General features: G+C 37.9%; 1 protein-coding gene across 3 annotated transcripts in view; it reads right to left on the bottom strand.

The window, feature by feature from the left end:
- ASAH2 (N-acylsphingosine amidohydrolase 2) overlaps positions 1–12998 on the bottom strand; it is a 95597-nt gene that overhangs the window by 14240 nt on the left and 68359 nt on the right. For all 3 annotated transcript variants that reach the window (XM_036026945.1, XM_028512975.2, XM_036026946.1), the window contains exons 13-17: positions 7065–7180; positions 5632–5726; positions 3964–4003; positions 3072–3167; positions 398–493 (exon numbers count right to left, since the gene is read on the bottom strand). In XM_036026945.1, coding sequence (XP_035882838.1) covers positions 398–493; positions 3072–3167; positions 3964–4003; positions 5632–5726; positions 7065–7180 — 443 coding nt within the window. The remainder of the gene's footprint in view (positions 1–397; positions 494–3071; positions 3168–3963; positions 4004–5631; positions 5727–7064; positions 7181–12998) is intronic.

Here is a 12998-nt window from a genome sequence, read left to right on the forward strand (position 1 = left end):
AGCTCTTGAAGTGACTGGAGAGAAGCTAACCAGGATTAGAGAGTGCTTGTTCACCTCCTGTTTCTAATTACAATAAGCCCGATCACTTGTCATCTCTGAGCCTATTTGCTCATCTGAAAAATAGGGAAAAAGTGATGTCTTCCATACTTCACATGATTGTGAGGATAATATAATGCATATGAAAAAAGCTGTCACAACCAAAAGGCATTTACTGAATCTAAAATTACTGTTTCATTTCTTAGGAATGCCTCATAGCCATATATATATATATATATATATATCATTTTTTTAAATATAAAGGTTTTTTTAAAAACTGTATACTCACAGCTAAGGTTCTTCTTTGCTTCCCTCTGTATCCCCTACCCCTGAGACGCACATGCACACAGTTTTTGATTACCGTAGCAATGGCCTTAGCAAGGACTCTGAAGAGCTGGATGTAAGCAGACAGAGTGTGTGGTCCATAAATTGTGGATGCCGCCTCATACCGCTGAACCTGCAGGAAAGACAGGGTCATGTTGTACACCAGTCTGCATATCTCAATGCATTTACAGAGGTGTCCCACCTTAGGAGAGGAGTAGTGCTTGGATATCTCACATAGTTCAAACTGGCATAATTCAAGATTAATTATGACAAAGGGAAGGGGCATTTTCAATTCCCAGCTAAAGTGCATGGCTCCCATCAACTACTTATTAAAGTCAGTGGGTTCTCCTAGCTGATGCCATTTGGACTGTCAGCCCATTTAATCCGAAAGCAGTCCATTTAATCTACTAGCTTCTGAGTTTATGTCTGTGAGTTTTAAGTACTTGTAATGTAAACACTTCCCCCAAGGATACACTAGGAGAAAAAAGTGAAGAAAAATGATTCATAGTAACTCCTGAATAAATTGGGTGCTGAGAGTACAATCTAGAGGAAAAAACATTTCACCCATCAGAGAGCTATAAAATAGAACCCAACACATTCTGTTTACCCAAGCTCCAAGCCCTCAGCTGTTTCACAGGAACCTGAAATTCATCAAATCTAATATGGAACTCATTGCTCCAAATACACTAGCTTTCCCTGCAACATTCTTCATCTCAGTGAATGCCATCCTTCCAGTCTCCCACACCAGGGTCAGCTGGCAGTCATAAGGTTCCTCTCGCCCCCTCATCCTGTGTCCTATGAGTCTGCAAGTCAACATTCCTTAAAATCTCTTGAATCCTTTCATTTTGCTCTCTCTGCTGCTTTTACCTTGATCACACCCTTACCTCTCACCACAGTCATAACTACATCTTGTTAATCAGTTCCGTCTCCACGCTTGCCCTTCTAATTCATTTTCTGTACTGCCATCCTAGTGAGCTTTCTAAATCACAGATTTAATCAGAGAATTCCTTTCTTTGAATTCTGCGGGTTTCCCAAAACCTTCTTTATTGAGTCAAAGCTCTGTAGCACAGCGTAAAAATCTCCGACTAACCCCTGCCTTTCACTCTAGCCCATCTCATAACCTTCATTGTGCTTATTCCACGAAACTCAACTAATTATGAACTCTTACTTGTACTAAGTCTGCCCCTCTGGACCTTGGTGTATGTAGCTCCCTCAGTATGAAACACCTTCCCAAACATGTATTTGCCTAATTAGCCCTTACTCAATCTTAAGAACTCAGACAGATGTTACATCCTCCAAAGAATCTGCCAGTCCCCACGCTCAAACACTTAGTCTACACTGGTGCTCTTTTTCTTTTTTTCATACCACCTTGTGCATCCCTTTCACAACAGCATACGTTCCAGTGAATGGGGAGGCAGGTTCTTATTCACTGTCATGCCCAGATATTGGCTAGTACTGTACATCCCCAACACATATCTGTGGAATGGGTGAATGAGTAAATTAACTAATATTAATACTTGCAGGAGCATGTCCCTGAACCAGGAGATAAGGATGTAGGGGTTCCTAAACTTATTTGGGCCATGAACATCTCTGGTTATCTGTTGAGGCCTATGAACCCCTCTCAGATTAATATTTCTAAATACATAAAATATAATGCATGCATTGACAAAGAAGGCTGATCAAATTAAAATACATGAATCAAACAACAATAAACCAATTTTATGACAGAGTACTATTTGTACTTCTTTATTGAATAACAAGATCTAGTGGCAGGTTTAATAACTACTTGATTTTAAAATAGTGATGAGAGTAAAAGATATTTTCAGATCTTAAATAATTCTGCATGAAAAATATCTGTGGTTCCTATTAGTGATGAAGTCAGAGATCTACTAATATTGTCATTTGTTATCTACATCCATAACTGGAGGAAATGATAAATAATAAATAGCTACAGATAAATTAAAAATGAATAAATGAAAAATTATTCCCATCCAAGTCTACCTCAATTCAACAAAATCCTAGAAAGCAGAGAGACCTGTGACAAAGTCAACAGAGGGCACAGAGCAGGTTCCACTGCGGGGATCACTGGACATTTACCACGGGGTAGATTACATGCCTGGGTATAGATGCAGACACATTAGAAAGCATTAATTGTGTGACTCTGAACTCTCCCATGTTAACTACTATTGTTAAAAAGTAGTTGGTCTACTCTCTGTGCTATTTGTAAACAAAGAAACACTACTAGCCAGCAGCCTCCACTAAATCTCTGAGACTCTGTTTCTTAATCTATACCATGAATATAATAATAAATACCCTGCTCCAGGGTTTATTGTGAGGATTAATTAAGATCACATTTGCAAGGTGTTTAGCTAGTGCATTCAATAAGTAGCAGCTCTCAGTGGGAGTTTTCCCAGGTTCTGCAGAAACATCCTGGATAGAGTTAGGAATACTGTATGCCACAACCTAGTGCTCCTGACAAAAAAAATTATTTCAGGAAAAGTGAAAGTCAGTGAGACTAGATTTCTAATCTGAACTTGAAAATGGTAAACCTGGAACTACAAATACAACCTCTAGTTTATCCTTCTCTTATTCGTTCTAACACAAAATTATCTCTCAAAAATGTGATTAAGGCTAGAAAGAAAATTTGCATTTGATACAATAGTCTCAGCCAGGGTATATTTCACCTAAATGATAAAAAAGTTGTACTTTACCTGGTATTCTTCATAGGTGGTAATGTAATGTGTGTATACATTGCTTAGACCCGAAATAACCACAGTCATATTCTGCATCCCATAAGTTGCAAACTCCTGAGAGAGGGAGAGGCAGAGCCCAGTAAAATTACTCTTCATCTTCAAGTGTATTATCATCCCAGTTATACTTAACATACAATCACAGATATGCATCGTTAGTGTAAGATGTCTCACTTAACAATAGTCTCCCTAATGATCACAATGGCCTGGGAATGCAGACCGATCCAGGGCCCTGGATAAAAGGGACAGCCGTAACTCTGCACTACAGCTGGACAAGTCAATGGCTCTGTGAACATCTTAATGATTACATTGACAGATGTAGAATCTTCCTTTACTAAAATAAAGATATTTTATCAATTTCCTAAAAAGCATAATGGGAGGTTACTAACTGAAGACAATGGTTATTTCCAAGTCCAAGGTAATAAGATATGTGTTGATTATGTCATTTTAGAACCATTTATAATACTTCCTGAATATAAAGAAAATCATAATTATAGATAAAATGCATAATCCTCAGCATGTGTTAGATTTTATTTATATAAACCCATAATATACTAAGGTACAAAGGGATTATTTACTACTTAAATCATAAAACCATTATTAATTTTTTAATTATCAATATATAAATACCAATAAAATATTTTTAACCTGACTATAGTTCCCTTCTTTATATTTTTGAATTTGTTCTTATACCATCAATATTTCACATTTACCTCTAGCCATTGCTTTCAAGAAGTATAAAACTCTAGTCATTCTAGTACAGATTAATTTAAAAGGTAACATCATATGGACAGGAAATTCTTTTCTCTTCACCAAATATAAATGCATAGATGTTATTTGATTTTTAACTTACTGCTTTAATTGCCTCCCGAAATCTTCGCCCAGACATGGTCCTGAGTAAAGGGAACAGAATTATCTAAGTGTTTTCTTATTTCAAATGAATGCAAAGTACACAGAGTGGCTTGTAGTAGAAGCCTAAAAGTTACCCACACAACTGTGTACTTATCACACAATTGTAGAGTGTGTGGGAACTCAAAGGCAAAGCAAGCTAAAGTTGAGCTTTTTTTCCTGACTGTCATATCTTCAAAACAAATTCTAAAATGAAAACAGATAACTTGAAGGAGGGAAAAGGAATCAATGAGTATCACTGGCAAAGGATCATGATCATTTTCCATTCATTGATTCAACAAAATATATGTTACATTCTACGTCAATAAGAGCTAAGGCAAGTAGAGAGTGTACTCTCCCTGCCTTCAAAGAACTTACATTCATTAATTTAATCCTTCATAAAACTCTGAGCACCTACTGCATACCAGGCCCACTTCAGCAGTATGAAGCTAACATTCTAGGGAGGGAAGATGGCCAATAAGCAAATGAAACAGTGAGATGACAATAAGTCCTATGAGGAACATAAGGTAGGGTAAAGGATGAAAGGGAATGGTGGTGGTCGCTGTGGTGGTGGTGGTGGTGGAGGTGGTGCTGCTGACACTGACACTGTAGCGATGTGGTGGTGGTGGAAGCCAGGGTGGTGGTGGAAGCGGCCCTGTGTGAAGACGATGTCACATAGTATAAGCAGAACTGGCATCTCCATTAGAGATCTGAGTGGAGAACTGAAGGAATAAAAGAGTTGGCCAAGGGATTACTGGAGACTAAGTGTTTCAGGCAGAAGGAACCATTAAGACAGGAGCATGTTTGGTGAGTCTGGGGACTGCAGTGAAGCCCAAGTGGCTAAAGGAAGGAAGGGGAGAGGGAGAGTCATATGAAATCAGACCAGAGGGCCCTGTAGGATACTATAAGGGTTTGAGGATTTACTGGAGTGAGATGGGAAGCCAGTAGAGGGTTTTGAGCAGGACCCAGCTTAACTTGTGTTTTAAAGGGATTCCTCCAGCTATGGTATTGATAAAACACCATAGAGAAGTAAGGGAGGAAGCAAGAAGGTGAGATAGGGAGAAATAATGCTGGTTTAGACTAGAGGGGTATGGGGCATTGGGGAAGTAACAGAAAGTGTTAGGTAGAACACACAGGATTTGCTGAAGGATAGAAAGTGGTAGAAACTGAAAAAGAGAGAATTCAGGAATAACTCCAAGATTTAGGGCCTGAGCAACAGAAAAGCTATGAAATTGCTTTTTACTAAGATAGGAAAGACTGACCAAAGTCTTTAAACATTTGATTTTAAACATTCTTTCATGCTTCTAAAACCTAAACTGATTGTTTTCAAAATCTGTACTTAATATTATTTCAAGTCTTTCTACTGATATCATAATTCACCACATCATTTTAATTAGAAATGCTAAGCTTTCAAGTTTTTATGTTTGCTTCAAGTTACACACTAGTAACAAGCATAGAAAGGTGTATTCTTCAGGGGTCCCACAAAGAGGGTGGGAATATTTGTTAATGTTGGCAAATACAGTACAGTGAACTACAAAGGAGTCAGAATCATTTGCCCATGATAAGGGATTCCAACAGAAATACACACCCAATAATTACATTTTTAACTGCAAAATAAAAAATAAGAACTTACGTAAACTCCCCAGGGATGGCAGTTATGGCCAAGGACCCAAGAGTAATAATCTGAACATCAACAATATCTGGGTGCCAGGGGTGAGGTTTTGACAGCTAAGAACCCAAAACATGAACACTGCGTTAGGAATATTATGACTGCTGTGGTCAAGAGATCTGTGATGATCACAGAAGTTTCTTTAGTGAAGATAAAAATGTTTCCAGCTTTTTTTGGTGTCTTATCCTACTATCACAGATTCTGTTTCTAATTCATGATGTGACACTCAATATTCTATCTAATCAGAACATGTGAATGTTGAATGTCAATGCCCCATTAACCTGGACTCATTTTCTCATCGGTGAAGTTTTGGTGGATTTGTCACTGTGAAACCACAATGTGTGACATGACCAAGGATTCTCCCAGAGTACCGTGGTGACTGTCCTCACAATGGAATGACTCATTCCATTGTTTGAAATAGCTCAACTTGCTAATTTCTCTTTCTACTCTAATAGCACTTTAAGTTGTTAGTTACCTAGTCTCGCCTTACCTTCCAAGTTTTCTCCAAGAGAATCTATCCCTTTCCAAATTAGTGTAGAATCTCCCTCTCTATTCCTTTCCTTTCCTCTTTCTTCTTACTGAAGAATTTTTCATTGAATATTAGAGGAGAAAAAAAACCTCTTTAAAAATTATTTTCTACATCAGCAGTTCATATCATAAGCACTGGCATCACATTTTGATACTTGGGACATGAAAATCCATGTTCCAAAGGAGTACTGAAAGAATATTGCTTTAGTTAATAACATTGTTTGATCTGTGAGAAAGTTGAGATATGAACACATTCCTTTTTATATACACTGAAATGTTTTTCTCTGCAGAGAATTCTGTGTGAATTTCTGTCCTGGAGATAACATAAGTGAATTTTAAATAAAACAAACGTTATTTTTATTCTTCCTTTTTCAGTGTTCCAACTGTTTCAGTTTTTTATCAAAAATTCAAAGTTAATTGAATAAAAAATGTTAAAAAAATTTAAAAAGATTTAAGCCCTGGCTGGCGTAGCTCAGTGGATTGAGCGCGGGCTGTGAACCAAAGTGTCGCAGGTTCAATTCCCAGTCAGGGTACATGCCTGGGTTGCAGGCCATGACCCCCAGCAACTGCACATTGATGTTTCTCTCTCTCTCTTTCTCCCTCCCTTCCCACTCTAAAAATAAATAAAATAAAAATCTTTAAAAAAAGATTTAAAAAAGGAAGCACACAAACAAAAATTCCAAGTTAAAATATTTAATAATCATACCAGTTATTTTTAGACTCATAGCATCTATACTTTTGATAAATATTTTGATGTAGGAATATCTGAATAAGACCTCCCATGCCAATAGAGATCTGCCATTCACATCCAACAATTCATAAATTTAAAAAAGCAGCATACTAATTTCATGATGACAAAAATGGTTTACCTCTCCAGTGTGAACAAGGACTGGCTTTGGCTTGTGACACTCTTTAATTTCGTCAGATGGCTTCCCCAAGATCTGATCACGAATAGTTTCCCAGAACGGATCCGTTACCGTTGTCCCTATTAGGAATGTTTTAATAATTATGATTCCAGCCCTTTGAAAAGTGTCATCATTTTGACAAATATTGAACAATGCTCTTAGGAGTTTCAGAGATTCTATTAAGGCTGTTATTTAATGATCCTGAACAGTCTGAAAAATAGAAGAAGCAAAATTTCCTGTGCTTCCTAAAATAAGAGTTGTTACTTAATTAGACCTTCATGTGGTTGATAGAATGAAAGAATATATTTTGCTCAACATCCTTAGAGTTTTGTTTCTATTCCTCTCCTGCATTTCAAATAAAAATAATACGATGTAATTAGCTATAGATTTTACCATTTTGAAAACTAAAAATGACACCTCCAACTTCAAGTACCAGTTGTTTGGCTATAGTCCCTGAAAGAGCCTCTCTCAAATCCCCACTTAATTATCTGTACACACACACAATCAGTAAAAAACAAAAAGCTGGCCTAAAGTCCATAATATAGGGAAAAGTTATGTTGACTACAAAACCTATAAACTTAGATTCTATAATCCATTCAGGAAATATAACAAGTTATAAATACATGTGGACCTAATGAAAGAGCATCCAAAGTACATAAACCAAAACTGACAGAAAGGAAAGGAGGAAGAGAACCAATAATAACAGTTGGAACTTCAAGAATCCTGTCAGTAGCAGATGGAACAACTAGTCAGAAGATCAACAAGGGAGTAGAAAACGTGAGCACACCTAGCAGATTCCTACAGGTAACTGTATCAACAACATAATATACATTCTTCTAAGCGCAAATGAAACATTATCCAGGATAGACCATATGCTGTCCATAAACCAAAGGTCAGTAAGTTTTAAAGCAGATAAACAACACAAAGTATGTTTTCTAACTACAGTGTAATGAAATTACAGAAATAAATAACAGAAGAGTATTTGGGAAACTCACAAATATTTGGACATTAAACAACATAATCATAAATAGCTAATGATCAAGGAATAAATCAAAAGAAAATATAAAAAACACTTTCAGATGAATGCAGATGAAGACAATATACCAAACCTCATGGGATGCAATAAAATAGCACTGAGGGAAATTTATAGTTTTAAAAATCCAGACTAAGAAAGGAGAGTGACAACAGCAAATGTAAGAGTAGAAAATATTGGCCTTTGCCCTCCCCCCAACAAAAAGATAACAATTAGACAGCTATTCACAGATGAAAATAGCCCTGGGAGTGCTCAAGAGTCCAGTTAAGAACCTACAGCCATGCAGTGGAGCAAAACACCAGAATAACCACACAGAAAGTATCAATGGTGAGATTAGCATGGCCAAGACATATAAAGACAGCTAGGAACAAAGAGGAAGGGCCAGGGCTATCAGTATCAGCCACTCAGCAGGTGCCATCATGGAGTTCAGTGCCCTGCTCTGTGGAGGGCCCCAGCAATCCCTGCTGCTGAGAATCACAACAGTCTCCCAGCACTTTTCACAGCAGAGGACCCTGTTGTGTTCTTTGGCACAGACCCCAGCAGCCTGCTCCACAGAGGACACCAGCAGCTTCTATGATTGGAGTAACCAGAGGCCATCGCCATCATGGACCCTGAGGGAGAGAGATGCTCTGGTACCTCCCTCATAAGGAACTGCAACTGTACTGCCCTGGGACCAAGGCTGTTAGCCCCCATTCCAAACTCCACACATGCCCTTGACCCTAGAGCCCTGGCTGCTTCACACCCATCTTTGTTTCGGACCCCAACAGTGACCTCACTGTGTGTGCCTGTGCTCTAGACCCAAATCTGCAGCGACTCTACATGAACCTGCATCTCAGATGCTGCAGCTACCACCACACCACTACCGTACGCTATTCATTGTCCTGGACCACAGAGCCACTGTCCTCTGCAAGTGCATGTGTCCCAGTCCCCAGCTCTGTGGCTGTTCCACCTGTGCACACACCTAAGGCACAGAATTACTGATGGCAAGTCATTGCCCTAGACCCTGGAGCTGCTCTTGCTCCATAAGTACACATACTCCAGGTCTCAGGTCTGTCATTGTTCCATGGGTGCCCAAGCATCAGACAGCAGTGCCACCACCACCACGAGGGCAACTACAAGCCAAACCTAGCACCAACGGAGATACCCTTGGACAAGACATCCCTCACAGGAGAAAAAGAGATGAGGAGTTCTCAGCAGCACTCACGGCAGTGGCAGATGCCCATAAGCTTTGCCTGTGAAGACACATGCCATCTTTACCAATACTGACCTAAGCTGACAGAGCTACATGGAGATTATGTCATTTATATGGCATACCCTAGAGCTAGAACTGAAACAGCTCACCCAGCCACAGGTGAAGGCCTTTTCCCACCAGAACCAGCCTGTAAACTCTGGAAGAGGTAACTGCTCCAACAAATGCACAGACAAATCACAAGGCTACAAAAATAACAAAAGGAAACATGACATCTACAAAGGAACATCACAATTTCCCAACGGTCACCCCCAAAGAAGTGGAGAGCTACAAATTGCCAAGGAATTCAAGGTAATCATTTTAAAGAAGCTCAGCAAGCTACAAGAGAACACAGATAGACAACTTAAGAAAGTCAGGGAAAATAAAAATTTATGAACAAAATGAGAAATTTAATAGAAAGACAGAAATTATTTTTAAAAAAGAACTAAACAAAAATTCTGGAGCCAAAGCACACAATGAATGAAGTGAATAATACAATAAAGAGTATTAACAGCAGATTTGATCAAGCAGAATCTGTCAGCTCAAAGATAAGTCATTTAAAATTATCTAATCAGAGTAGAAAAAGGAATGAAAAGAGTTAAGAGAGCCTACATGAATTATTGGACATTAAAGGCTAAAGGAAGTTCTTCAACCTGAAATGCAAGAATGCTTTCAGTACATAAGAGATATAAAAGTATAAAACTCACTGGAAAGGGAAGTACACAGTTAAATTTAGAATAATATTGTAATGGTGATGTGTAAATCACTTAACTCTGGTATTAAACTCAAAAGGCAAAAGCATTAGAAATAACTAAGAGCACAGTAATTTATTAGTGCATACACAATATTGAAAAAATATGACATTAAAACATAAAAAAATGGGGAGAGAAGGTAAAAGGGTAGTTTTCTGTGCAATTGAAGTTAAACTATCAACCTAAAATATAAGATGTTTTCCATAAGCTTCATGATAACCAAAAACTAAATACCTGTAGTAAACAAAAGACAAAGAAATTATACCGCTACTAAAAATAATATCACAAAGGAAGACAAAAAGGGAGAAAGAAAGGAACAGGGAACTACAAAACTGACAGAAAATGACTAATAAGATGGCATTAGTAAGTCCTCACCTATAAATAATTACTTTGAATGGAAATAAATTCTCCATACAAATGATATAGAGTGACTGAATGGATAATAGACAAGACCCAACTAATGACAGTATGTCCTCCTGTCTAATCAGTATCCCCCTCCCCCAATTAAAAAAAAAGTCCCATGTAGAACAATTAGGCAAGAAAAAGATATAGAAGACACCCAAATTGGAAAGAAAGAAAGCAAAATTGTCAGACAGAGAAAGACAAATACTATATGTTCTCATTTATATGTGGTATCCATAAAACCAAAACTCATAGAGAGGAGAGTAAAATGGTGGTTGTCAGGGGGTGGGGTGTGAGGGGAAATTTTGGGCAAAGGGTACAAACTTCTAGCTATAAGATAAATGAGTTCTTGGAAAATAACATAAAGCATTATGACTATAATTATCAATACTACTTAAATATTTGAAAGTCATTAAGAGAATACAGCTTACATGTTATCACAACAATAATAAGGTAATGATGTGAGAGGATGGAGGTGTTTAACCTTATTGTGGTATCATTTTACAATATATATGTACTTATCATCACATTATATACCTTAAATATGCATATATGTCAAAAATATATCACTGAAGATAAAAAAGAAACCTCATAGTCAAACTGATGATAACCAAAAATTAAAAGAGAAACCTTGAAAGAAGCTGAATATTTAAATACCCATGGATTTCTAATCAGAAACCACCAGATGACAAAATACCATCTTTAAAGAAAGAAACTACCAACTAAGAATTCTATATTGAGAGAATATCATTCAGGAATGAGGCAAAATAAAAACATTCTTGAAGGACAATTGGGAGAATTGGTGACTAGCACACTTACTCTTAAAGAACTGACATTCTTCAGGCTAAAAGGAAATATTATTATATAAATAAATCTAAGATGAAAAAGAGTAATAAAAGTGGTAAATATGTGGTAAATGTAAAGGACCCTATTCTTGAAAACACATATTACTGTTGAAATGGGTATCAAATATCTGTTGCAGTTTTCAATGCATGTAAATATAATATACATGAAAATTATAAAGAGAAGAGAGGAAAACAAAAAGTGTTTCTGAGAGGACAAGACTAGTTTTTAGTTTGTACTAATTTTACATCAGTTAAACTGTAGCTGTAAGAAAAGTAACTAGGCTTGGGGTCAAGATGGAGGTATAGGTAAACACGCTTCGCCTCCTCACACAACTACAGAAAAAATTACAACTATACCTCAAAACAAATAACACCAGGCCACAGGGAAAACAGGAAGTCCTTCATTCACATGTGGTGGGTAAAAATAGGAAGGGATACCTCAGAAGCAAAGGATCCCAGCCCCAGGCCAGACCACACAGCCCAGGGTTCCAACACCAGGAAGATAAAGGCCCATAATTTCTGGCTGTAAAAAGCAGAGGAGGTCTGGGCGGCAGAAGAAATTGTCAGATTACCAGGAGACTCCTCTTAAAAGGCCCAAATGGACTTAGGACTTACACAGACTCACCCCACTCTGGGATTCAGCACCAGGGCAACAGCTGGAAGGGCAACAATAACATATACAGAGTAAGTGAAGTGACTGGAAATAAGATGAGTGCTCAGCAAACCTCCAGAAGCCAGGAAGTGGCACCATCCCCTCTCTGAGCCCTCCTCCTACACAGAGCCACAAAGCAGTGAAATGGGTCTCCCCACTCTGGCTATTACCTAAGGCTCCATGGCACACAAATTACAAGTGCCTTTTCTCTAACAATCATGCTACTAAGACAGGGAGTCAAAGTAGTTCTACCTAATACACAGAAACAAATACAGAAAGGCTGCCAAATTGAGGAGACAAAGAAACATGGCCCAAATGAAAGAACAGAACAAACCCCCAGAAAAAAAACTAAACAACACAGACATGACCAACCAAACAGGTGCAGAGTTCAAAACATTGGTTATCAGGATGCTCAAAGAACTCATTAAGTATGGCAACAGCATAAAAAAAGACCCAGGAAGAAATGAAGGTTACTTTAAGTGCAGTGAAGAAAAATCTGCAGGGGTGTCCAACCTGAGACCCATGAGCCACATGTAGCTCAGGATGGCTATGAATGTGATCCAACACAAAGTCATAAAGTTACTTAAGACATTATGAGACTTTGTTGTCATCACATTTCACAATGTATTTAATGTGTTGCCCCAGACAACTCTTCCTCTTCCAGTGTGGCCCAAAGATGCCAAAAGTTTGGACGTCTCTGTAGATTCTATAGGGAACCAGCAATGGAGGGGATGACACCAAGATTCAAAACAACAAACTGAAACATAAGAAAGAAACAAGCATTCAACCACCACGACAAGAAGAAAAAAGAATTAAAAAAAAAATGAGGATAGTATAAGGAGCCTCTGGGACATCTACAAACATACCTCCAAATCATAGGGATGCCAGAAGGAGAAAAGAAAGAGCAAGAAATTAAAAACTTACTTGAAAAAATGATAAAAGAAAACTTCTCTAATTTGGTGAGGAAAATAGACATCCAAGGCCAG

This window comes from Phyllostomus discolor, chromosome 5 (assembly GCF_004126475.2).
Source record: "Phyllostomus discolor isolate MPI-MPIP mPhyDis1 chromosome 5, mPhyDis1.pri.v3, whole genome shotgun sequence".
Classification (NCBI taxonomy): Eukaryota; Metazoa; Chordata; class Mammalia; order Chiroptera; family Phyllostomidae; genus Phyllostomus; species Phyllostomus discolor.